Source organism: Heloderma suspectum, chromosome 6 (assembly GCF_057233095.1).
Source record: "Heloderma suspectum isolate Gila_16-S chromosome 6, 16-S_ref, whole genome shotgun sequence".
Taxonomy (NCBI): domain Eukaryota; kingdom Metazoa; phylum Chordata; class Lepidosauria; order Squamata; family Helodermatidae; genus Heloderma; species Heloderma suspectum.
Window position 1 is genome coordinate 96,010,243 of NC_139463.1, and position 25,608 is coordinate 96,035,850.

General features: G+C 46.4%; 1 protein-coding gene and 1 long non-coding RNA gene across 4 annotated transcripts; one reads left to right on the forward strand and one right to left on the reverse strand.

The window, feature by feature from the left end:
* Positions 1–110: 110 nt before the first annotated feature.
* Positions 111–14,501, reverse strand: LOC146341929 (uncharacterized). The gene is made up of 4 exons (XR_014783884.1): positions 13,554–14,501; positions 9,231–9,393; positions 8,135–8,194; positions 111–512 (listed from the first exon to the last, which is right to left on the reverse strand). It is a non-coding gene; the product is annotated as an uncharacterized LOC146341929 (long non-coding RNA).
* ELOB (elongin B) lies at positions 13,992–24,919 on the forward strand. Of its 3 annotated transcripts, none has more exons than XM_084805269.1 (5): positions 13,992–14,328; positions 15,331–15,400; positions 19,327–19,461; positions 21,456–21,564; positions 24,427–24,917. In XM_084805269.1, the coding sequence occupies exons 1-5, from the start codon at positions 14,291–14,293 to the stop codon at positions 24,537–24,539; spliced, it is 465 nt and encodes a 154-aa protein (XP_084661395.1). In that variant the 5' UTR covers positions 13,992–14,290; the 3' UTR covers positions 24,540–24,917. The 3 variants fall into 3 exon arrangements, with proteins under 3 accessions (XP_084661395.1, XP_084661396.1, XP_084661397.1); XM_084805270.1 differs by lacking the exon at positions 13,992–14,328 and adding an exon at positions 14,473–14,551; XM_084805271.1 differs by lacking the exons at positions 13,992–14,328; positions 15,331–15,400 and adding an exon at positions 14,685–14,763 and having other exon boundaries at positions 24,427–24,919.
* The last annotated feature ends 689 nt before the right edge of the window (positions 24,920–25,608 follow it).

Consider the following 25,608-nt stretch of genomic DNA (forward strand, 5'->3'; position numbering starts at 1 on the left):
AACAGTATACTTGTTCTCTGATGCTAAGTATGTCTGTATATACTTTGCCTCCTCCACACACACCCCTGCCAAAAAATCCTGTGGACACCCATGTCTCTATGTTTTTGTTTGTGCTCATTTCATTTCTTTTTTTATTAGATCTGCTCATCCATTGAACAAGTAGGGTGGATAAAGATGGCAACACAGAGATCATTCAGATGGCGACAGAGCTCTTTCAAATGTCTCCCACTGAAAGCTCAACCTACAAAGATCAACATGGACCCAACTTGATATTGAGGCTCTTCTGAAGTGCAGTGGTCAAGACCAGGAGAAGGAGCGAGAGGGCAGCAGAATTTGCATGACCACTGGGGGCTACGTTCTCCACCACAGTGTGCTGAATCCAATCCATGAAGGAGGTAACCCGGGTGTAGATTCCAGGTCAACAGACTGGCACTTTCAAACCCAAAGCTCACTGCTCCAGCCAGGTACCAAGTACCATTCAGCTTGCAGACCAGGGATCCCCCAGAGTCGCCCTGGAAAGGGAAAGGGAAGAAAACAGGAAGAGGTGTTCAAATGAATTATGGTGGTGGTAGTCAGAAAAGATGTGGAGAAATACTTATTGTTGATATAGTGTCTTGTAGTGCCTAAAGGACTCAATAGGCATCATCTAAATTATTTTGACAGCCCTGCATGGTAAGCCAGTAGGATCGCCACATTGCTTCATTTGCAAAATCACAGAGGATGGGGCTTTAACCAGCATGGGAGGCACAACGTCTGAGCAGGAGTGCTGCCCTCTGATCCTATTTGGTGTAGAGGCAATTGGCCATGGATTGGATCCAGATTCATGCTGGACCAATTGTGTTGACAGAAGTGGACTTCCCTGCCCCCTCCTTCCCACAGTAGCCCCTCCAGCCCCCTGAAAATGCTACACAGAGAGTCAGGAGACCCTGTGGAATGGGGTGAGCTTTAGTGTGCAGGGGGAGGGGAGATCACCCAAAATCGGGTGGAAGGTCCTTCTGCAAACAGAGCCCTTCATCTTGTGGAAGGCAGATTTTGGATGCAGCCCTTGACGTGGTTACTTCATGGTAAGCAGAATACACTCTTAGCATGCTTAGAGGCTCTTCAATGATTGAGTAGTTCCGTAGGGAAAGTGTGGCAAGAGCCAAGGCATGTAGTGGGGTTTACTGTTGTTGTTGTTTTTGTTGTTGTTAGCAAATACAGCAATAACAAACAAACAAACAAAAGACAGACAGACAGACAGACAGACAGAGGGCATCTCTACACCTCCAATTTATTGCGCATCCATGATTGGTCACTCACTGACTGAATTGTGCAGGTCCATTACATGACATCGTCATCATCCAGTCATTATCCCACCATTTCCGCCCACCTATCCTGTGTTTTCCTCAAACAGAAAAATGTGGTATTCTTCCAAATATGTGCAAATGAAGCGCCATGGCCTCCCCGTGTATTTCTCCCCTAGAGCAAATGAACTGCTTTGTGTTGGCGGCTGTGGGGGGTTGTTGGGCTTGCAGTCATGATGGCGAAGGTGGTGAAGATGGGCTGTGGGGCGTCTTGCCTTCCTGCACCTGTGCCATTTTGGGTCCTCACCATTTTCGGCCTGCAGTCTTCTGAACAAGGTGGCAGAGCAGCAGGGGGGCAGAGCGGCACAGCAGACCTGCCGGGATGCCTTCTTGCTGTGCATTCCCAGTGAGTAAACGGCTGCGTAAACAGCAAAGATGGTCAAAAACAGTGAACGGGGAGGTCCCCCCCTGGGAGATCAGTGGGGGGGGGCAGTCTGCATGTCAGTCCCCATCCACCAGTAATGTGCAAGGAGAGGGAAGGGGGCAGGAACCAGGGCGGACTTAGCGCTACACCCCAAGCACGTGTAATGCTTCTCCACGGAAAGGTGGTGATGCCTCTGTGCGGCATCACCACCCCCGTGAGAAGGAAAGAAACAAAAAATAACACAACGGGGACAGCCAACTAACGAGAACGACCCAGTCCTGCAATGATACCAGATGGGGATCAACTGGCATTGATGTGGAATTCTCCACCTGTGTGATGGAGCCCAGACAGAGAGGAGGAGGAGGAGGAACATATCATAAAACATACCTATGCATATACATCACCCTTAATATAAAAAGGAGGCAGAAAGAAGGATTTCACACTTCCATTTCAAATATATACCTTAATATAAGCAATCCATGTAAGCATCTATATGAAACTGAGGGCCAAACCAGATGTGATGTTAATTGTGTGAATGCAATTAGCATGCACATTTTTGGCAAGGTGGACCCAACGGAGGCTTCCCTCCCAATGTCAATAGTGGCTGGGGGTAGGATTTTCATCAGGACTACAGCAGAGTTGGAAAATATTAAGTTCTCCCTCTTCCACCCTGGCATTCCCAGTGTTGTTCATCACCCATACCCCGTGGCTACTGTTTACATGTCAAAGAACTGTGCGTTAATTGCATTAACACAATTAACACCAATAGCTTTTTTAAGGCAAACCAGGAGTATTGGGACCAAAAAAAAGGATGCTCCCCCAGTTTTGACGTGAAATCTAAATTAAATGGAACACACAGCTGCCTTGAAAGACTGGTACAGGCACATAAAACTGAACAATGGGTTGGGCCCAGACTAACAGTGCAGTCCTATACATGCCTACTCAGGAGTAAGTTTCATTGTTTTCAATGGGGCTTACTCCCAGGTAAGTGGGTGTAGGACTGCAGCCTAAACTCAAAGGGAGAACCACAATATACATAGAAGCAAACAGAAATATGCATTCAAAGGCTTGGCGTGCACTATAGGAAAGTTACTTCTATGCATATTTTGCTTCTTGTTTCGAAACCTCAGAGCAATAACGTTGTGTAACAAACCGAACTCATAGCCCTGTGAGTGGGCCAGTAGCACACAATAAAAATTTTCCATTTATGAAGAAACAACAGATGGGGAATTGACATTTGAAACTGATATAAAGAATTCCGCTGTCAATGGTGCATTATGCCCTGACCTTTAAAACACATGGCCACATTGTGCATCACCACAAACAGCGCTTGATGTTATGGAGTGGAATGAATGGGCCATTCCAATGATAGCAATAACCATAGATAAGCGGGTGGACGCTCCAAAAACAACTTGCTTAAGTTTCCCTAATGTCCTAGGTTTGTCTGTCAGTTTCTGCTCTCACTCTCAATATGGGAGAAAGGTTTTCAGCATCATCAGGCAGTGCACCCCAAGGTGCTGTCACATAATGAGGTGCCTCTCCCTTTCTTTTAACCAATGTGGCAAAGTATACAGCTTTGATGCTGAGGGCCGCATGGGGTGATGAGCAGTGGGCTGGGGACCACACAGACATGCATGCATGCATATGTGCCCCTCCCCTGCACACACACTCATGTACACACACACTCGTCCCCATCTCAGCATGCAGGGATGGGAAGGTTTAAGTATCCCTTCCCTGTGCACAAAGATTGTGCCTACTCCCTACTATCAGTTGTGACACACATTTGTATATAATTTGCATATGGTAATTTACATGTCTCTACACAAATTTAGAAATACATTATCATTTAAATAGAAATGCAGTATGAGCCTTTCTACATGAGTACGCTTTTATTGTGCATTCATGATTGCTTACTCATGGTAGTTTGCAGGTACTTTATGCGATGTTGTCATCCTCCAGGGCTTCTCCTGCCCTTTGCAAGTATTTCCCCGGCTTTTTTTTTTTTTAATTGAGGGAAGTACGGTATTATTTAGAAATGGCGCAGTGAGACTCACATTTCTGAACAATTCCGCTATACCACAGTGCCATCTAGTGGTTGTGTAATGAAACCTATAGAAAGGCAGAGAAAGAATATCCCCAGTATAAAATCATGTGTAAAGGAGCCAGTCTTAATCCTACAAAGAATCTGGAAGCAGAAGCCTCAAGAAAGATGTGGCTGCTCAGGTACTAAATGTTGATGAACAACTTCAAGGTCTCTGCCTCGCCTTCCTTATGCCTCTATCTTTAAATCAGACTTGGACTGGGCAGCCCTTCAAATAACAGAGGATGCCTTCAAATCGAGGACCATCCTCTGACAGACCTTCAAACAGAGGACTGTCCTCTGTAAAGTAGGACACATGGCCACCCTAGGAAAGCATGGTGACACTATAGAATAATTTTGTCTATTGAGTGAACGTGCAAGAGAAATTGACTTTGGAGAAATAATACATGATTTTGCAATGAAAAAGGCCAGAAAAATAGAACTGTAAAACAAATGGGTCTACTTATAAAATGTTAACTGTCATGTTGGTCCATTATAATAAAATACAGTTTAGGACACAATCCTACGCACGTTTCGACAGAAAAAAGTCCTACAATTCCCAGCGTTCTCCAGCCAGCCAAAAGTTTTAGGACTTGTTTCTGTCTAAACATGCATAGGATTGTGCCTTGAAAAAAGCAAAACATTGTCAGGATAATACCTTTATTAGGACCAACTGAAAAGTTACAGAATAGTCAGCAAGCATTGCAGGAGACTGGAGGTTATGTTAAATCAAAACTGCAAAAGAATGGGAGGGAGGAATGGTAGAAAAACCCAGTGTGGGCCATGATGTCATTTCAGAAATGTAGAAAATGTCGAATTAAGATAGAAACCTTTCTTTCATGACTCATGAGCTTGTATGTATGGGATGGGATTATGGTATGTATGTGGGAGGCCTGTGCCACAAGTTTATAATGGGCCCAGCAAATGGTGCTTGCTCCCTACCCCTAGTTCTCCACACTGTCAATACACACTTGCAGCCATGTGCTCATTCCTATGAGCCAGAGAATGTGGGCCTTTATCTATCCACCATCACCCCTATGGTTCTGCCACCTGAAGCAGGGGGGGCACTGAGGTAAGAGGCTCCTTTCTTTACCAGCTGCATAAAAACTCAGCCAGTCAAACCATGCTGTGTTCATATGATATCTCTAAAGTCAATATGTTACAGCACTACTTAAATATTGGCTGTTTCCACACATCCTTTGTTCACTCCATTTTTTACAGAGAATCCACTCCGTTGCATTCCAGTGTTTTTCACTTTGTCCCCCCGCACCACCAGCACCACATCTGAATTCAGACCAGATTTGTAGCAGCTTGTTGGGGACAGGGAGAAGTCCTGAACTGCTGTTACAATACAAACTTACCAGCAAAGTGTTGGCCACCAGCAATGTGTTGTTGAGTTTTTCCAGGGCTACTGTCTCTTTAATAAGTAGCTTCCTTCTGAGTAAATGTACAGTGGGATTTTGCCCATGGGAATGGGCAGTGCCAGATTTTTATGCGGGGAAATAGGGCTAAATTAAATACCATGTAGAATCAATGCTTTAGTTCCACTTCCAGACAACTGCAGAAAAGGAATGCCTCTGCAGTGCGCTAAGAGGGCCTAGTGTGGAAGCAACCGGTAAAGAAATAAATTCGTAGTAACCATTAATGCTACCAACTTGTTCCAGCACAAGGTATGCAACTAACAGTGCAATCCTATACATGTCTTCTCAGATCCTATTGAGTTCAATGGGGCTTACTCTCAGGTAAGTGGGTATAGGATTGCAATCCAAGGACTGTTTCAATTGAAGACTGTCTTCACTGCAGAATACCCAAATAAACATGACTAAAGGCACAATCCTTTGCATGGGGGTGTTTCCACCAGTGATTTACTCCAAGCTGGCTACGTGCTGGGTCGTTAGGGATACATGACGTTGTGGCCATCCAGCAGGGAAAAAATCAGAGAAAAATCATTTTCCGCTTATCAGAGAAAAAATGGATTTCCTGGGACTGCTTAAAGTCCGATTCTTTTCTCAAGTCAGGTTCTCCCCGGTATAGTTGCTGTGTGCCCCAACTCCTGCATTGCCCTCGAATATGCTAGCCCTGCCTGGGGTGTGCCTTTCACCATGACCTGGTCAAGGGGTGTTTCTTCCCATTGTGCTGAATGAGGCTTGCCCTCTGAATGCCCACAGAACTTACAGAGATCCCCCTCAATTGACATGGCACAGTTATGATCTGGAGGCTCCAATTCTCCTTTGTTTGGCTTATAGCCTTAGGAAGAAACTACTTCGACCCTTATAGAGATCCTGCAGGTTAAAATGCAGGCTGGTTTCTGTCTTTGTGTTTACTGCTCTCTTTCCCACAACAAACCCATTAGAGTCTCCTCAGAAGTAGCTCCCATTCAGAAGTAGCTCCCACTGTGGTCAGTGAGGTTTGCCCTCTGAATGCCCACATCAGAATTTACAGAGATCCCCCTCAATTGACATGGCACAGTTTAAAGTGGTAAAGCGTGATCTCGAGGGTCCGATTCTCCTTTGTATGGTTTATTGCATTAGGAAGAAACTACTTCGACCCTTGGTTATACAGATCCAGCGGGTTAAAATGGGGGCTGGTTTCCATCTTTGTGTTCTCCCTCCAACCCTTTCCCAGCACAAGCATATGTGTGTCTACTCGGAAGTAACTCCCATTGTGCTCAGTGAGGCTTGCTCCTGAAATGCAGGTGCATCTGGACTTCCAGGGGAAAGGAGAAAGGGGGGAGGGGGAAGCCTCTCTTATTGGTTGAGCAGCCCCTGCCAGTCAGATGATGTTCACTCCAACCCCCACCAGGAAGTATGTTCTGTGAAGCGATTTTTATTGCTGCGGAGAACCTGCTCGTGGAGTCCTGCATGGACCAAAGTGCAGCAAAGCTGATTCCTTTTAAAAAAATCCAGTACTTCGCCATTCACTTCTCCTTCCGTTGTCGTGAAAAGATGGCCCATATTTAGACAGAAACATGCAGAGGATTATGCAGAGCACTGCTGGCTGGGGAATGCTGGGTATTGTAGGACTTATTTCTGTCAAAACATGCATAGGATTGCACCCTAAGATGCACATGGTACCACACTATACTTATTTTTTGTCCTTCGCCTATATCACAGAGCAACACTGTCTGACATAGCAACTTTATGTTGAAAAGAATTGCAAGAGATGTTCTGTGCAATTTTTCCACCATAAACTGCAGTAATGTTTGCTTTCAGTGGTAAGTAATTCTCTTTAATTCTGCAAGAGCTACAATTTCTTACACCCACAAGTGCATCAAATGGAAGAAAAATAAGTATTGACAGACAACGTAGGAGGAGGACTTGGTCCAGTGTTCCTAATTTACAGTCACAACAACCTTGGCATATTTCTGAGGTTCCCATGTTGTTGATTACCACTATTTATTTTCAACCCTTTCATGTACTTTTGGCTAAAATTAATTTCAGCACTGGGACACCTGACGGGAGCTTGGCATAGTTTAAACCAAGGTTTGATTGAATTTCTATGTGGCAATTGTACAATTAAATAAATTATCTGTCAGACGTTGTTTCCACACTAGCCAACTCCACACACTGGAGTTGGCATCCAATGTTCGCTTGGTTACTACAGTGAATCTACATCATCACTATAAAAACATTCTCGGATATCATTCCACTTTCTCCAGGTGCTCATTTGAAATCTTTTTATTCTTATTACCTGGATGGGATTGTAGCACACTCCCTGCTGCTGTGGATGGTCTCTAAGCACACCATTGGCTGCAAGAGTGTTCAGTAATGCCCAGGTTCAGACAACATGCAGCGACATGCAGGTTATCTAAGCCAGGATGAGCTGCAGTGCCTGCAGGCATCACCTGACATAGGCAACTGCTGCTTGGGGGTTGTCCTGTCATGCGAACCCAGTGAGCATGGGTTATGCCAGGCTTAAAGAACCCTCACATAACCGTAAAATAAACAATGGGTTATGCAAGGGCTGATTAACCCTTGCATAACCAATGCTCACCAGGTTCACATGACACAAGAACCCTTGAGCGGGAGTTGCATACTCAAAATGGTGGCTGTAGACTCAGTGTGGGTTAAATAACCCACAGTGGGCTGTCAGGTCATATGAACAGCCCCAATGTGTGCAGTGATGCGGGAGCTCTGGGGGTCAGCTATCACCAAGCTTTCACAGACACTTCCAGATGAGGCTTTTATTGTGCAATTGCCCTGCCTCATTAACAAAATTTTGCAGGGGGGGGGGTCCAGACAATGTCTTCCATTTGCAACCCTCCCATGTTTTTCCACCACTTTTTCTGTCTTTTTTATTTCTACAAAAAATCATTAAGGACAGAAAGACACAATAGCTGGACAATACCTTTTGATCGGAAGCACTAGGAGCCCTCTGTCTGGAAGCATGCTCCGCAACTTTGAAGTGCTGAATGGATGATAAAGCGTAAGGAAAACAATTGGTGACAGAAAACAAAAATGTCTCTGTCTTAACTTTGTCACCTCATCTAGAGAGTGAACATTGTCTTTCCAACCTTCTCCCTGGTTGGTTACCCATCTTTTCTCTAAAGAAAACACATCTGTAATATATGAGAAAGAGAGGTGCCCCTAAGTATGTACAGAGAGCCTCTCCCTTACCCCCAAGCGACTGCAGTTTGGAAGCACCCCAGGACCCAGTTTTAATCGCCATGTCCCTTGTTGTAACTGTTCAGATCACTACCACCATAGTTCATTCAGACTTCAGACAACTTTCTTTAAAACATTATTTGCACTGACTTGCGCTAGCACAATTAAATAATTCATTCAAACCTTTCCTAGTTTGCCATTGCTCCTCACATCTAATATTGCTTTGTCTGTTCCTTAATGAAAAGGTTAGCAGTTCCATCCATAGCAAGATTGTGCTGTGAAAAGCGGCCTTTCACAAGCTAAGGTCAAACATCACACACTCAGATCTGTGACTTGTTGCAAGCGCAAGTCACACGTTACTTAAAGACTGGGTAGAAGAAACAGCAGAGAAAGAAGGCAGAGTAATCATGATCATAGCTCCTGCATGGGTAAAACGAAGGTGGATGTGCTATCATTCCCTCGACTTCCACTGTTCCAGTGTGAGTGCCGGCGCTCCTGTAGCCAAAACGGCTCCACCCATACACAAGAGAGTATCACCAGACTCAGAGGAACCCCAAAGGTTGCAGAAGTACAAAATATTTAAGAGAAAAATCTAATGGGAGGATCCAAAAAAACTACCCAATGAGGACTGAGAATGCTGACTGACTGTTGGGGGGGGGGGATGCAATGGAATATCATGGAGGAGGTCATGGCTGAAACACCTAACAACAGCATGCCATGCTGCAACATTTTGTTAGAGTTCCCCCTTGATTGGACAACATGGCGCCCCCTGCCTCCTGGTGGTGAGTGGTATCAATGCACCCAGATGTGTCTAGACTTCTCTTGTAGCAGCTACATACCTGCTTTCCCACGTTCCCACTGGGTGCTTCCAGAGAAGGCTTTTATTGTGCAATCATCCTGCCTCATTCATAGAATTTTACAGGCAGTCCAAATGAATATGTCTTCAGTTTGTGGTCCTCCCCATGTTTTCCCAAGACTTCTTCCCTCTTTCCAGAAAAAATCCTTTAAAGAAGAAATGACAGAGGTACTTCTTCACACACTGCATAGATACACTATGGAATTTGCTACCACAAGATGTAGCGGTAGCCACCAGTTTGAATGGCTTTAACGGGGGTAAACAAATTCCTGAGAAGGCTATCAATGGCTACTAGTCCTGATGACTATATGCTATCTCCAGTATCAGAGGCAGTATGCCTCTGTATACCAGTCGCTGGGGAACATGAGCTGGAGGGTGCTGTTACACTCGTTCTGCTTGTGGGTTTCCCACAGGCAGCTGGTTGGCTACTGTGTGAACAGATTGCTGGACTAGATGGACCTTTAGTTTGGTCCATCTAGTCCATTAGCATGGCTCTTTTTATGGAATAGCTACACAATGCTTTTTGATTGTTAGCAATAGGCGCCCTCCATCTGGAAGCGCCCATAGTGTTCAATACTGTGTGTAAAAAAAGTTAAGACAAGTATAATAAAACACTTGGGGCCACTTATTAGCACTGAGTCAATTTATGTAATCCAGCCTTCCCGAACCCATGCCCTCCAGATGTTTGGGACTATTCATTTATTTATTTATTTTTTATTTCATTTCTATACCGCCCAATAGCCGAAGCTCTCTGGGCGGCTCACAACAATAAATCCAAGCAACACACAATAAAACAATTTAAAATATACAGAACATTAAAACCACAATATAACAATACAACCACAATAAAACCTAGCAGCAGTGCAGGAGTTTAAAATACAGCTTTAAAACAGCAAAGATAAAAATTTAGAAAGCTAAAATGCTAAAATGCCTGGGAAAATAAAAAGGTCTTCACCTGACGCCGAAAGGAATACAATGTAGGCGCCAGGCGAACCTCACTAGGGAGCTCATTCCAGAGCCGGGGTGCCACAGCAGAAAAAGCCCTCCTCCTAGTAGCCACCCGCCTCACTTCCTTTGGCAGGGGCTCACGGAGAAGGGCCGCTGATGATGATCTTAAGGTCCGGGCAGGCACATATGGGAGGAGGCGATCTTTCAGGTAACCTGGCCCCAAGCCGTTAAGGGCTTTGAATGTGAACACCAGCACTTTGAATCGGGCCCAGAAATGGACTGGCAGCCGGTGCAGCTGGAAAAGTACTGGCGTAATATGAGCTCTCAGGCCAGTCCCTGTTAACAATCTTGCTGCCCTATTTTGGACCAGCTGAAGTTTCCGGACCGTTTTCAAATGCAACCCCACGTATAACGCATTACAGTAATCCAGACGAGAAGTTATCAGAGCATGGATAACTGTAGCAAGGCTATCTCTGTCCAGATAAGGGCGTAGTTGGTATACCAGCCTAAGCTGATAAAAAGTGCTCCGTGCCACTGAGTTCACCTGTGCCTCAAGTGACAGTTCTGGATCCAAGAGCACCTCCAAACTACGAACCTGATCCTTTAGGGGGAGTGCAACCCCCTCCAGAACAGGTTGAATATCACCTAGCCGGGCAGACGAACCACCCACTAACAGTACCTCCATCTTGTCTGGATTGAGTTTCAGTTTATTAGCCCTCATCCAGTCCATTACCGTGCCCAGGCACTGATTCAGAACAGTCACTGCCTCACCTGGTTTTGATGTAAAAGAGAGGTAGAGCTGGGTGTCATCTGCATATTGATGGCACCTCAGCCCACACCTCCGGATAACCTCCCCCAGCAATTTCATGTAGATGTTAAACAGCATGGGGGATAAAATAGAGCCCTGTGGAACCCCATGGCACAATTGCCATGGCACAGAGCAGTAATCCCCCAGCATCACCTTCTGGAATCGGCCATCCAAGTAGGAGCAGAACCACTGTAGTGCAGTGCCTCCTACTCCCAACCCAGACAACCTATCCAGAAGGATACCATGGTCGATGGTATCGAAAGCCGCTGAGAGGTCCAGGAGAATCAACAGGGTCACACTCCCCCTGTCCCTCTCCCGGCAGAGGTCATCCCACAGGGCGACCAAGGCAGTTTCCGTTCCAAAACCAGGCCTGAAGCCCGATTGAAATGGATCTAGATAACCCGTTTCATTCAACAGTGCCTGGAGCTGTCCTACAACCACCCGCTCAAGCACCTTGCCCAGGAAGGGGATGTTGGCCACTGGCCTATAATTGTTAACATCCTCTGGGTCCAGGTTAGGCTTTTTCAGGAGTGGTCTAATTACTGCCTCTTTTAAAGCGGCAGGCACCACTCTCTCAAGGAGGAATTTACAACCTCCTCGACCCAGCCGGACAACCCCTCCTTGTTTGATGTAATAAGCCATGAAGGGCAAGGGTCAAGCACACAAGCGGTCGATCGGACTTGGCCAAGCACCTTGTCCGCATCCTCAGGCCTCAGTAACTGAAACTCATCCAATAAAACTGGACCAGACGGTGCTCTGAACGCCTCTACCAATGGAACTGCATTAATGGTGGTGTCCAATTCATGATGAATCTGAGCGACTTTATCCTCAAAGTGCCGTGCAAACTCGTCACAGCATGCTACCGAGGGTTCCACCGTCTCTCTCCCTGGCCCAGAATGTAACAGGCCGTGAACCACTCAGAAAAGCTCCGCTGGACGACACTGAGAAGATGCAATGCTGGTGGAAAAGGACTGTCTCTTTGCCACCCTCACCGCCACAGAGTAGGCTCGATAGTGGGCTCTTACCTGTGTTCGGTCAGACTCAGCACGAGTTTTCCTCCACCTGCGTTCTAGCCGTCTCCCCTCTTGCTTCATTGCCCTCAGCTCAGGTGTATACCAAGGAGCTGGCCGGGCTCTGCTCAGAGGGAGAGGGCGCTTGGGCGCAATCGTGTTAACCGTGACTACAACTTCCAGGATTCCTATTGACTGTGCTGACTGCGGCTGATGAAAGTGGTACATCTGAAGTGGTACATCTGTTGAAGTGGTACATCTGGAGGGAACAGTTTGGGGAAGGCTGATATAGGATGTGATTGTAAAGCTTTTCCTGGAGTGTGTCCTGTTAGGCTAGGGGAATGGGGCAGAGGTTTCATGTTTCAAAGACACCCCTCCTGGAGCCGGGGAAGTTTCCCTGTGCCCAGAAACATGCATGTCAGGAGAAAGGATTCTGAGTAGGCTTTTCCCTGACATGCTAGTTTTTCACACACAGGGGCAGAGAAAGAGGCTGTCTCTGTGTGTTATATGTGAGACAGGGAACCTGCGCACCTACATCCTGAACTGATGATGTCTCTAGAATAATGATCACTTGATTCTGACAATCTTGTAAATTAGCCGTTTTTACTTTTGCACCGAGAAGTGACTGTGGTCACATGTAAATGAAACAGGGCATTTTCTTGCAAATCAGGACTGCATGGATTCCCTCCCAAAACAGCAGTATGTAGAGAAATGGTGTAAAGCAAGAGTAGGCGAACTTCAAGTTTATGGATGTTTACTAGGACCCCAAGATGCACTGGCCAGGAAAGGAAAGGTTACTCCTGTGCAAGCACCAGGTCATTACTGACCCCTAGAGGGACACCGCTTGCGCTGGCGTTTTCATGGCAGACCGTAGCGGAGTGGTTTGCCATTGCCTTCCCCAGTCATGACTACCTTTCCCCCAGCAAGCTGGGTCCTCATTTTACTGACCTCGAAAGGATGGAAAGCTGAGTCGACCTGAGCCGGCTACCGGAGACCTGGCTTCCGCTGGGATCGAACTCAGGTCGTGGGGAGAGTTTTGGTGCAGTACTGCCGCCTACCACTCTGTGCCACACAAGGCTCTACACCAGCCAGAGCTTGGTGCAAAAAACTTATACACAGAACTGAAGAACAGCGTGCCTCTGAACATATTTCTAGTCCGGGAATTTGTTTTGATTTCTAGAACAGGCACTTACAATCCTTCCACACACAACAACCACTCCTGGTGACCCCCAGACACTCTTCATGTCTGCAGTATAATTAGGGGGTTGCCACTTTGTTGCTACTGTAAAACAGCCGGGAGTCAGAAATCCTTCCTGATCCACTTTCTGCCCACCTGTGGTATACAGAACTGCCTTTGTTCTCTAGCCAGCGTACAAATTGCCCCTAAAAATGGCAGGATCCCCTGTCAGTTGGGAGCCACTGCTTCTGAGCCAAATCCTTGTGTCTACGGTGACTGTACCCATGAAATTAAAAGGCGCTTGCTCCTTGGGAGGAAAGCTATGGCAAACCTAGACAGCATAGTAAGAAGCAGAGACATCACCTTGCCGACAAAGGTCCGTATAATCAAAGCTATGGTTTTCCCAGTAGTAACGTATGGCTGTGAGAGCTGGACTATAAGGAAGGCTGAGTGCCGAAGAATTGATGCTGTGGTGCTGGAGAAGACGCTTACGAGTGCCCTGGACTGCAAGGAGGTCAAATCAGTCCATACTAAAGGAAATCAACCCTGAGTGCTCATTGGAAGGACAGATACTGAAGCTGAAGCTGAAATATTTTGGCCACCTAAGGCGAAGAGAAAACTCCCTGGAAAAGACCCTGATGCTGGGAAAGACTGAAGGCCAAAGGAGAAGGGGACGGCAGAGGATGAGATGGCTAGATAGCATCACGGATGCAATGAATATGGCCTTGAGCACGCTCCGGGAGAGAGCGCAGGACAGGAAGGCCTGGCGTGCTATGGTCCATGGGGTCACGAAGAGTCGGACACGACTGAACGACTGAACAACAACAAATGGGCAAAGAAGCACAACGCTACAAAATGGTGGTCCTTCAAAAAAATAAAAATAAAAACACGCTTCCCAAGATGGCAACAGCTTCAGCCCGTCGTCTCGTACTGGTCCGTCCGTCTCATCGCAGCGCTCTTTGGGCAACGTCCCTAGGCCATCCATGCGAAAGGGGCCTTCCTAAGAAGGCTCCGCGCTACGGCCGTTCCGGGCGCTTCTCTCCGGACAGGCAATTCTCTTGTTGCCAAGGCACAGGTTTAAAATACAGATAAGGATTATAATGTCCCTCAGAAGGAGGAAGCGGGAGACAGCACGCCGGTAACTTCTGACCTCCCCAAGATGGCGGACGCCGCGTTGTAAAATCCCCTCCGCGTTTATAAAAGGGGGCTTGGGAAAGCGGTTGGGAGGAGGCGAGTGTCCAAGCTCGGGGACCTTCTCAATGTGGCTGTGTTTTAACGCGCCCTTCTCAAGATGGCGTCCACAGCTTGTGCAACTATCTTCCTTCCGTCGTCTCTATGACCCGACCCTCCCCCCCCCCCCGGTGAATCCTTTCCCCCTCCCTCGCCGTCTATGGCCTTCCCCCCCCCCACAGTTAAAAGCCGTAAGAAGCCATAGGGCGCATGCGCCGCGCGCTGCTCTTCCAGTGAACCGGGCTGGGCTGTCCCGGGGTTTGCGGTGCATGTTGGGATACTGGGGGTTCTGCTGCTTTTTCCTCTCTGGGGGGTCTGGGCTGAGGCTGCAGCTGCAGAGATGGTGAGTCGGGGAGGGGCACGGACGGAGCGGCGAGGGGGGAGTCAAGAATAGTAACAATAGCGACGATAACAATTAATAGTAGTAGTAGTAGTATAGCTACTAATGAAGGCTCTTTCCCTCCCACTTCCCCCTCCCCTCGGTCAACCCCCTTTACCTTTTTCTGCCCCCCCCCCACACACACACCTCTCTACCCAGGTAGGGTCCCCTCCTTTCCCTGGCCTCCCCCTCTCTTGTTTCGTTTTGCGTCACCTCCTCTTAACCCTCCCAACGCTCAGACACTCTTTCCTCCCCCCCCCGCCCCAGTAATCTTCCTTAGTGGCAACCATTCCCCCCCCCCCCGGCCACAAATCACCCACTCCCCCGTTCTGGTGGCAACCCTTTCTCGGCCTCTCGGTTTCAAAACAACAGCAAAAGACACCTCCGTGTTTCGTAATCTTCCTTTTTCTTTCCCCTTCCCCCATATTCTCTTTCACTCTAGCCCCAACATTGGGTAGCGTCCTTCCTCTCCTCCCCCCCCCCCGCAAACATTTATTCACTTCTTGCATTTTTATCCTTCCCTTCTTCCAGGAAAGCCAGGGCGGTGTATATGGGCATGCCCTACCTCCTACTCATGTTAGCTGTACAACAGCCCTGTGAGGTAGGTTAGGCTGGGAAAGGGTGACTGGTGCAAGGTCACCTAGGAAGTTTCAAATCCCCTCCCCCTTCAGGGGAAGGTGGGTCCCCCTGGTGCCACTCTGACGCTCTAACCCTGGGGTGGGCAACCTGGTGCCCTCCAGAAATTTTGGACTACAACTCCCATAATCTCTTATCATTGGCCATTCTGGCTGAGGCCAATGCGAGTTGTCATCCAAAACATCTGGAGAGTACCAGGTTGCCTATACTTACTCTAACCGTTGCACCATGCTCATGTGTGCCCCCCCCCCAAGCCTCCAATGGGACAATTGCCTGGTTACACTCCTTCTGTCTGTCCCAAAAGCCTGCTTCAATATTTATTGTAACTCATCCTGTGTTGGTAATTTGGTATATTACAAATGCACTTTAAGAGGATATGCGGGCGAGCTAAGCTGGATCCAGTGTTATCAATTAGGGAAAGTGGGGGGCAATCCTGTGTTGGGTTGTCTCTTATCTAAGACACCCGCACACTCACCAGTGAGATGAAATGAACTGCTTGACACTTAGGCCCAGCTATGCATGCTGCCTTATGTTGACAAAAGCAGCAAGAAAACTTGGTGGACAGCAGTGGAAACTGCATTAAATTAAAGGGCATTTCAGGGCACAGGAAATGCACAGGAAGATTGAAGGAACCTGGGTGGTTTTAGCCACTGAAGCAGCTTCCCCCAACCTGGTGCCTTCCAGATGTGTTGCTCTGCAACTTCCATCATCCCCAGCCATTGTGGTTGATGGGAGTTGTAGTCCAACACACCTGGAGAGCCCCAGGTTACTGGGCTCTCCAGGCTACTCCAGGGCACAGTGGGGATCAGACTTCCCAAATATAAAAGTTGCTTGAAGTAGGATGCCACCTACTACCATTGAGAATTGGGCAGGAGAAAATTATTAGGGTTTGTTTTCTGTTTACAGAATTTAATAAACACTCTAAAAAGATTTCTGAGTGGTGAACGGTAAACAGGAACCAGTCAAATCTTAAAAAAAAAACAACACCCTAAAATCAAGTATTTTTACCGCCATCCATCCTTTAAGGCATCAGTCTTCAAGTAGTAAGTTGTGACTTGCCCTGTTGTGAGGTGGGTCACATTACTATTATTACCTTAAGGGAAAGAAAAGGAGTTTAAAGGTGGGCTCTGAGCCTGGAAGTGCTGAAGATTAAGGAGCTGGGGGAAATATACATGGTCATTTCCTCCCCCTGCTTTTAACCTTACAACAACCCTCTGAGGTATATTAGGCCGAAAGAGTGAATGGGTCAGTCAAAGTGTAACCCTATACCAACTTACCTGGGAGTGACTTCCAAGTAGACATGTATAGGATTGCACTATCGGTGAGCGTATTGGCTAAGGGGGGATATGAACTTGGGTCTTCTGACATTTGGTTTGCTACATGTGCCCTAATGTCAACAGTTTGGGATAAAGGTTTTCTTATCCCAAAGACAAACCAAGGGAAGGATTGCATTCTGTTTGGTTTCTGTAAAATGGATTGGTTACATGTCAGGGAGAAGAGGTTTCCTTTCATGGTGGCGGAGATGATAGGTGGTCTTTCAGGAACCCTGAAATTCTAAATAGGAAGGTGTCCAAAGCAGGCCTAGGGTGCAATCCTATGCATCTTTAGACATAAAAAGGCCTTGCAACTCCCAGCTTGCTGGCAATTGTAGGTCTTCTTTCTATCTAAAGATGCATAGGATTGCACCCTAAAGTTATGTATTTGCACTATATACAATGTCAAAACTATTGCTGTACTTATTCTGGGATATTCTCTTTCTGGAATCTGTTAGTCTCAAAGAGGGAGATGTTGAGTCTGCCCTTGAAATGAAATCCAGCGGAAACAGGTGCAGAATCAAAACACGGGGAGTGGAGCAGGGAGGGACTGCATTTGGAAACTTTTATCACTATTATCATTTTGGTGTATTTAGAATGGGTGTCTACAGACTTCCATATTATAATAACAGGCATATAAAAGGCAGGCAGTGGCTTATATTTGAAATGTTGTGGTATCCACTCTCTAAATTTATTTATTTATTTATTTATTTCTATACCGCCCAATAGCCAAAGCTCTCTGGGCGGTTCACAAAAACTAAAACCAAACAACACACAATAAAACAATTTAAAATATATAGAACATTAAAACCACAATTAAAGGAGACTTTGGTCTGGGAGACCCGGCATTTACGTCATTCCTTTGCCAGAGTCTCATTGTGGGGCTTTGGGCAAGTCACTCTCCGTTGGCCTCCATTCCTGCACTATAGAATGGGAATAATAGTGACCCATCTGACCAGGTTGATGTGAGGTGCTTGAAAATTAAACATGCTGTAAAATATTGAGTAATTGCAGTGCTAAGTAGCTCTGAGCCTGTAGGGTAGTGTGGTGAATGTTTATTTGAAGTTTATTCATAAACCTACAACAACTCTGCAAACTTTGGGGCCTATGCAACTTGATCCTGTGCATACTTGCTCAGACATAAATGCCAGGGAGCTCAGTGGAGGCTCAATGCCTAAGGCTGCAGTTCTAAGCACACTTACTTGAGAGTATGTTCCATTGAACTTGGAGAGACCTGCAGCGCAGTCCTATGAGTGTTTATTTGGAAGCATGTTGCCAATTTTATTGTTATGGTGGATTTTATTCCACTGAGGCCTTTGTGGATATGCAAGAACTAAAAATTGACAATGTTTTCACAAACGTTAATACTTAAATTTTCACTTTCAAAAAATATCTGCATAGGTACCCCTTCAACAGAGAAACCCAACCCCCTAAAAATCAGTAGCATACTCTTGTATCCAGATTCAATCACAAAGGTCTATTACAAAATCTGCAGGTCTAAAAACTTGTTTCAGTTCTGGCATGAATAGAGATTGGTCAGTTCTAGTTTTACTTTCACAAAGCTTATGCAGCATTCAGCATCTTGTATTTCTGCAAAATGGAGGTTAGGGCCATAATAATAACAAGAGCTGCTTCGCAGATAACTCACAGGAAGGAAGCTATATGGATACCATCTCTGTGCCTGTGGCATATTGCACCTTGTGTCAAAAGAAATGTAAGACCTGGTATACACATGTAGCAGAATGATTTTACTCCATGTAAAATCAACAACAACCCTGCAAATGGAAAACTAGACTATCTGGAAGAGTTTCTAAGTTAGTTCTTTCCCTGACATACTAGTTTTCTATGTAACAGAGAGGGATTTTTTTAAACACGGGAGCATTTAAAATGTTTTCACCTACCTGCCGTCTGAATGGTTCAGTCTATTTGACCACCTCATTCTGCTGGACCCTTAGATCCAGCCAAAGATCTTTGTGAAAGAGATACACAATTCGGGCAGTGTTATCTGGGGGCAAGGTAGGATATGTACGCACACTACTCTCCTCTTACTTTGGGGACAGTCTCTGCTTCGTTGTCTTTCCCAACTGGGTTTTACTGGAGAGACTTGCAGATGTTGACGTCAGGCCATTTGAAACAGGGAAGGACCACAGCTCGGTGGCAAAGCACGTGCTTTGCGCGCAAATGGTCCCAGGTTCAGTCCCTGGCATCTGCAGTTTAAAAAATGATTAGAGCACACTTCATGTGAAAGTCACTGCCTGAGACCCTGGAAAGCTACTGCTAGTCAGATTAAACAGCACAGGACGAGATGAACGAATAGTCTGACCTGGAATTGGGCAGCTTCCTGTGATCTTACTCAGGCTTGTAAGTAGCCATTCACCTGGGCACTTGTGGTGGGTAAAAATTGCCTTCAGGAATGAAGGTAAGGATGCTTTAGGAAGGTTGGTGGTTTTTCCTTATATTTCTTCCCCTCCTTTTTAGGCCACAAATGGGTCAGACTACTAAGAAAAATGTGGATTGCTAAATATTATGAACTGTTCAGACTAACCATCTCTTACCGGTCTTCCCTCCCCTTCCACAGGACGTCTTTCTAATGATCCGACGTCACAAGACGACCATCTTCACAGACGCCAAGGAGTCCAGTACGGTGTATGAGCTGAAAAGAATTGTGGAGGGGATTCTTAAGAGACCCCCAGAGGAACAGAGGCTATACAAGGTATGAGGGAAATGCCCCACGTTGACACAGTAGGAGTGTACCCCCAGGGCCCTCTTCCCATGGCCTGCCGTGTGATACCATGGCTTGCTGTCTTGCTGGGCTGGCAGTCCAGTGTTGCTCTACCTCTTGGTGACTTTGTATGGATATTTGGATCAATTCAGGCTTTTAATTCTAAGATGCACAAATCTGGGTCTTCAGATGCATGCACACGTCATTTAAGAATGTTCTGTATAATAAGTGTTTACGCATCTTGGCAGTGGAATAAATGCATATACAGCCATTAAGTGATGCACGCAAGTGAACGCAAACTCCTTTATAAAAAAAAAAGAAGAAGGTAGGCATCTGGCAACCCAGTTCACGGATGCACCACACATCTTCATCTTTTAAGTGTCAAAGAGGTCCCTTTTCAAGTATGCAATATGAGGAGGTTAACAAGGACTCAGAGGTTGCTTGTTAGGACCTGCCAATCTGCTAACATCTGGATTTCTGTTGCATTCCCTCTCCTCCCCCCGGTCAGATGGGATCTGAGTCTGCATGGGTCTCTGTGGCCCTGCTGTTCTTTCTGCATAGCTGTATCCTGAGTTCCAGTTCCATTTCTTGGGCACACTAGAATTATTACTAGAAGATAAGTAACTTCGATACATACTATCATTGTGATATAGTGCTTGCAGTGGACAAAATACTTCATAATCCTTACTACTTCCATCAGTTGCAGTCCAGGTCCACCCGGTTAGCTCATGCTCTAAGCTGGAATTTCAACCTAGGTCTCTTGGGCTGAAATCTAGAGCAATAATTCCCAGGATTTTGAAACCTGGGGCGATGGATAGTGATGCAGCTAGGTAATTTGAGACGCTGGACTTGCTGGTTTTATGGGGGATGACGTTAGATGGCTATGTGTATTATTTCAGTTGTGAAGCACACTACAACATTTCTCTTCCCGCGCCACGGCTATTCTGTGTTTATAACTACTTCTACACTCCTGATACATTACAGCAAAAACAAAGAAAACCTCTCTTTACCAGCCCTGATATTTTAATAAGAGAAATACTGTTGAGAATGTACAGTTTTTGCACTTTATACTCAAATCATAGCACCACCATGAATAAAATGGGTTTTGTTTCTGCCGACCTGCTGTTGAACACATTTACTTGGGAATAAGCACCATTTTGTTGTAGGAAATTTAATATATCTTTATTATATTAAAATATATTTTTAAAGTAAGAATAATAAAAATAGCCTCTGTCTGCCCCCTGAAATCCTCTGAGGGCTCCCTGCTGTGGCTGCCTAATGTGAGATTGGCAGCCACACGCAAGAGGACCTTTTTCTTTGCAGCCCCTCAATTGTGGAATGACCTGCCGCTTGAAGTGCGCCTGCTGACCTCGTTGAAGGTTTTTAAGCAGGCGTTAAAATGCTGTTATTCCAGCAGGCCTTCCCTTTTGAGAACTCTTGTTCCTTTTGCTGACTTTTATACTGTTTTAAGCAGTGTTGTTTTAAGCCGTGTTTTATTGTTGGATTCTTTAAAAATTGTTTTTAGTTCAAAGTTGTTTTAGTTATATGTTTGTATATATTGTCCATATGTTTTTATGTAACAGGTTTTCAATCTCTGTATATTGTATGCTAATGTTTTAACTTTTGTAAACCACCCCAGAGAGCTTCGGCTATGGGGTGGTATAGAAATATAATAAATAAATAAAATAAAAATAAATATGCAGCCATTCCAGTCATGCCTCCCATGGATGCAGTTTGTCATGGCGATGGGGTGTGCTTTTGCCTGCTCTTAGTGCACCGCTGTTATGGGGCTACTTCCTGGCAGTCCGCACAGAGGCAGTCATAGCAAAACCTCTGCTTGCACGTCATGTGTGCACGTTGTATGTGCACGTTGCTCCTGACCAGCCTGCCTCCGAAGTAGTGGCCTTAGACTGCCAGATGAGAAAAACCTTGGAGTGTTGCTAAGACTTCTCCCGCTTCCCTGTGCGATTGTCTCCAACCTCCAGGACGACCAGCTGCTGGATGACAGCAAAACCCTCGGAGACTGTGGCTTCACCAGCCAGACAGCGCGACCCCAGGCCCCAGCGACGGTTGGCTTGGCCTTCAGAGCCAGTGGTGAGTGGTGTGTTGCTTTCAGGGCTTAGCACAGAATGTATTTCTCTCATGAAATTATAACCTGCCCTTCAATATATTTTCAGGCTGGCTAACAGTTAAAATGCATCATTTTTTTTAAAAGCTAGAACAACAAGAATTAACTAGATGAATCAAATTAGTATAAAGATGTTGCAGAAGATTAAAAACCTGTTTCCTAAATGATAAACTAGGTGCTGGCTGAACCTGCCTGAAGGTGTTCTATGACACGGGGGTGTTGAACGTCATTCAGTCCGAGGGCCAAATTCAGTTTTGGAGAAGGGGGGGCGCATTCCAGTGATGAGTGGAGCCAGAGGCAAAGGGAGCAGGGCCAATGACAAAAGGGTTGGGGCCCAGAATCCCAGCATGGTGTAGCTTAAAGCTTTTGCTGCCAGTAACTCAGAGGCATTTTAAACTTTTAGAATGGGGAAGAAATTGCACAAAACCCAGGAAACCTCTGAACAATCAGTGATCAGAGGAAGGGGTTGGCCCAGTGTGAGTGGGCATGGCTATGTCAGGAACCCAGAAGAGCTGGATTTGGCCACCTGGCTTGAGGCTCCCTACACCTGCTGTAATGAGTGCCGCCACTGGAAAGGGCCCCCTCTGCAGTCACTTCCTGCCTTACCTTAGACAACAGGGGCACCCAGAAGAGTTGCTGTGAAGGTGATATTGGTCCATGGGCAGGTGGATGTGGAAGTAGGCAGTCCTTCAGGTACCTGGATCCCACACCGCATAATGCCTTATGAGTAAGCACCAACTCTCTGAATTGTGCTCTGATATGGTCTGTGGGCCATTGGGCCTCCTTAAACACAAGGGACATGTTCCTACCAGCTGATCCCAGTTAGCCTACCTGGGTGCATTTTGAATGGATTGCAGTTCCCAAGCAGTCTTCAAAGACAGCCCATGAACAGCATGAGTTGAGTGCAAACGTTCGACAAAAGGTCAGGAAAAGGTCAACAAAAGCTGAATGCATCTAAACCTGTTGGAACTGGGGATAGTGGACATCTTGGAGATGTGAGTTTAACATACGGTTTTAATCTCTCTCATAGTGCAGCATTTTGAAGCCTCTTGCAGTGCAGTCCTATGTATGTTTACTCAGAAGTAAGTCCCATTGAGTTCAATGAGACATATTCCGGGAGCAGGGGTTGTAGGAGTGCATCCTTAGTCGTGTGCATGCAAGGGTTTAAAATTGGGCATCACTGTGGTGGAGAGAAATTTAAAAAGGCAAATCCCTCTTTGCATGCCAATATCCTGTGGAGAACTGTCCCTCCAATAATACTATTTTAACTAAGATGCTAGGTTTAGACAATGACTGGGCTAGGACTGGGGAAATCCAGGGCTGAATTCCCGCTCAGCCATGAAGCTCAGTGGGTGACCCTGGGCCTCTCTCTCTCTCTCAGCCTAACCAGCCCACGGGGTTGTTCTGTGGACAAAAAACATAAGGAGAAGGAAGAGAAGAACATAGCCAGCAGTGCTTCAGACTTTCAGTATTTTTGCTGCCATAGAACTGAGTTTCCATCAGCTGGTTGACTACTGTGTGAATAGAATGCTGGACTAGATGGACCCTTGGTCTGATCCAGCTTTGCTCTTCTTATGTGTTTATTTCATGCTGAAGCAAAGCACTAGGGAGCCCTTTGCTTCATGCAGGAATGCGTCAGTGGGCAAAACCCATTGTTGCTGATTCCTCAGCCCTTTCTTATTACCCTTTTAGAAATTAACTGTTGATTTTATCTACTTATTTAGGATGCAACTCTATGGCTGCCAAACAGTGGCTAGATGGCCATAGGATTGTTCAGGTTCCAGGAACCGACCTCAGAGCCCATGCTCAGAGGTCAGCTCCCAAAAAACCACCTCCTACCGCGCTCAGATGAGCAGCACAGAGCGGCGCCAGGGAGTGCGGAAGTGCCAGTACGATCCTTCCTATGCATCATCCGGCCTCCTGCCCCGCCCCGCCCCCAAGTCCTGCGACTAGACAGCTGAAATCAGCTGTCTAGCCGTAAATGCAGGGTGGCCGGAACATGGAGAAGATCCCCTCCACACTCTGCCCGCCCTGCATTGGATAGGCAGTCACCTCCAAGTTCAGAGGCGGCCACCCATCCTGATAGGATTGTCCCCTTAAAGTATTTTTGCCCTGCTCTTCAGTCAAAAAAGCTCCCAGAGCACCTTAGAGATCAACAAGAAACAAGATTGTTCCTTCCCTCAGGCTTACAATCTAAAAGATACAGCACACACACAATGAAAAGGGGAAGGGAAGAGGAGAGGAGAGAGAGCAAACCTAGGCAACAGTTCTTAAAGTTACAGCTCTTACGATGACCACCTAGGATGGAAACAGGTCAAGTAGCCTGATGGAATGGCTAGTAGGTGACAGTTGAGGGAGCCAAAGGTAGATCTTCTCTCAGCAGAGCCAGTGGAATAGCCCTGCCTCCTTGCTTTTCCTGTGCTGGATCACCTCGCAGGAGAATAGCAGATAGCTGCTTCTGCTGGGCAGAAAACTGTCTCGCAGTGCAAAGGAATATGAGATAGCTTCTACGTGGTTGCATTTTTGGGCTTGGAGGCGAGGCAAAGAACTGCTGCAATAGTTTGACTCCCACCCAAGTGTCTGTGTGAACAGTATAGAAGTTAAATCCTTCTTATGTGCTGAAGCTGATGCGGGAGCAAGTGGTACTCTTTGAAAAAGCAGGTCAAGCTGGGTAAGTGTGTGTGATCTGCATCCATTTCTGCTCGCAGTAGGGCTTGCAAAAATGTTTAGCTCTTTGTGGTTGTGGAATTTTTGGTTCCGGCTATACAGCAGAAATTAGCACCAGCATAAACAGACCATGTTGCCTTCTGTCTCTTTCTCCTTCACAGAAGATGCCTTTGAGCCCCTCCGCATCGATCCCTTTTCCAGCCCCCCGGAGCTCCCAGACGTGATGAAGCCCCAGGACTCCAGCAGCAGTGCTAATGAACAGGCAGTGCAGTGAGAGCCGAGGGCACCAGAGCGAGCTGCACCACCTGTGGTGCCCCATCCCACCCCACCCCCCTTCCTTGATCCCCCAGTGTGGAGAGAGACATGGCACTGCCCCTCCCCTCAGGTCCAGGTTCCCCTTTTACTCTGCCCCTATCTAAGCAAGACCACACACCCTTCCAAACCCCTCCCCACTCATCACAGAGCTATGTTTTCACTTTGGTTTTGAAAACAATAAAAGTTCAGCTGTTTTTTTCCCCCTTTTTGTCTTGTGTTGTGGGCCTTGCTGTGAAGTGCAAATGAACCCTGCTTTTCCTGGGTGGGGGGGTAGGAGGGGAAGGTTGTGGTGCGACCAATAGTTTATCACAATAAATCTGTTCAGGTCTTTAAGGTGCTTCAAGACTGCATGTTTGCTCTAACTTTAAAAACTTAAGAGAGGCTCTCCCTCTGGAAGGTACATGTTGAAAATGCTTGACTATCAATACCTTTTAGACAGAGGAAGGATGGTGCCTCAGATCACTGACCTGTTAACCTTACCCAAGCTGGGGAGGGAGGCTACCCTGTCTCCTGCGTAATGCTTAACCCCCTTGAAACATTTCCCCGTGAGCGCTTGTCATCACAGCCACTATAAAATTAAGGTCTGACTTCATCACATCTCCCACCAGTTCCATTCTCCTCCGCTAAATTCTGCATTAGCGGATCTTAGTTTGAGGAGATGATGAGAACTCTTAAGAGGGGGTTGATGGCTCCCTCGAAAGACACCAACCATTTTCTGCAGTGTAATTTCCTTGCTGTTGCTTCTAAGGTGGGTCTGCACTGAAACTATCAACCATGATCTGCACTGAATCCATGTCTTGGCTCCATCACTTTCAAAGAGCCTGGGAGTGGTGATTTTGCAAGGAGGCTAGGAATAATTAAGCAATTGCTCGGCACATATATACTGCCAAAATCCAAGCTTTAGGACTTCTTTTGTTGTGTTGTGTGCCTAGTTCCCCAAATGTCTCAAAGAAGAAAGTCCAAGTCCTATCAGGAATTGTTGAAAGAGCTAGGTAGGTTTAGCCTGGAGAAGAGAAGCTTAAGGAGAG

Coding starts and splice junctions, on each gene's coding strand:
- ELOB (XM_084805269.1), top strand. CDS start 14,291: ATGTCCCTCAGAAGGAGGAAGCGGGAGACAGCACGCCG. Junction 14,329..15,330: donor AAGCGGGAGACAGCACGCCG/GTAACTTCTGAC, acceptor CCCTTCTTCCAG/GAAAGCCAGGGCGGTGTATA. Junction 19,462..21,455: donor AGGAACAGAGGCTATACAAG/GTATGAGGGAAA, acceptor TCCAACCTCCAG/GACGACCAGCTGCTGGATGA.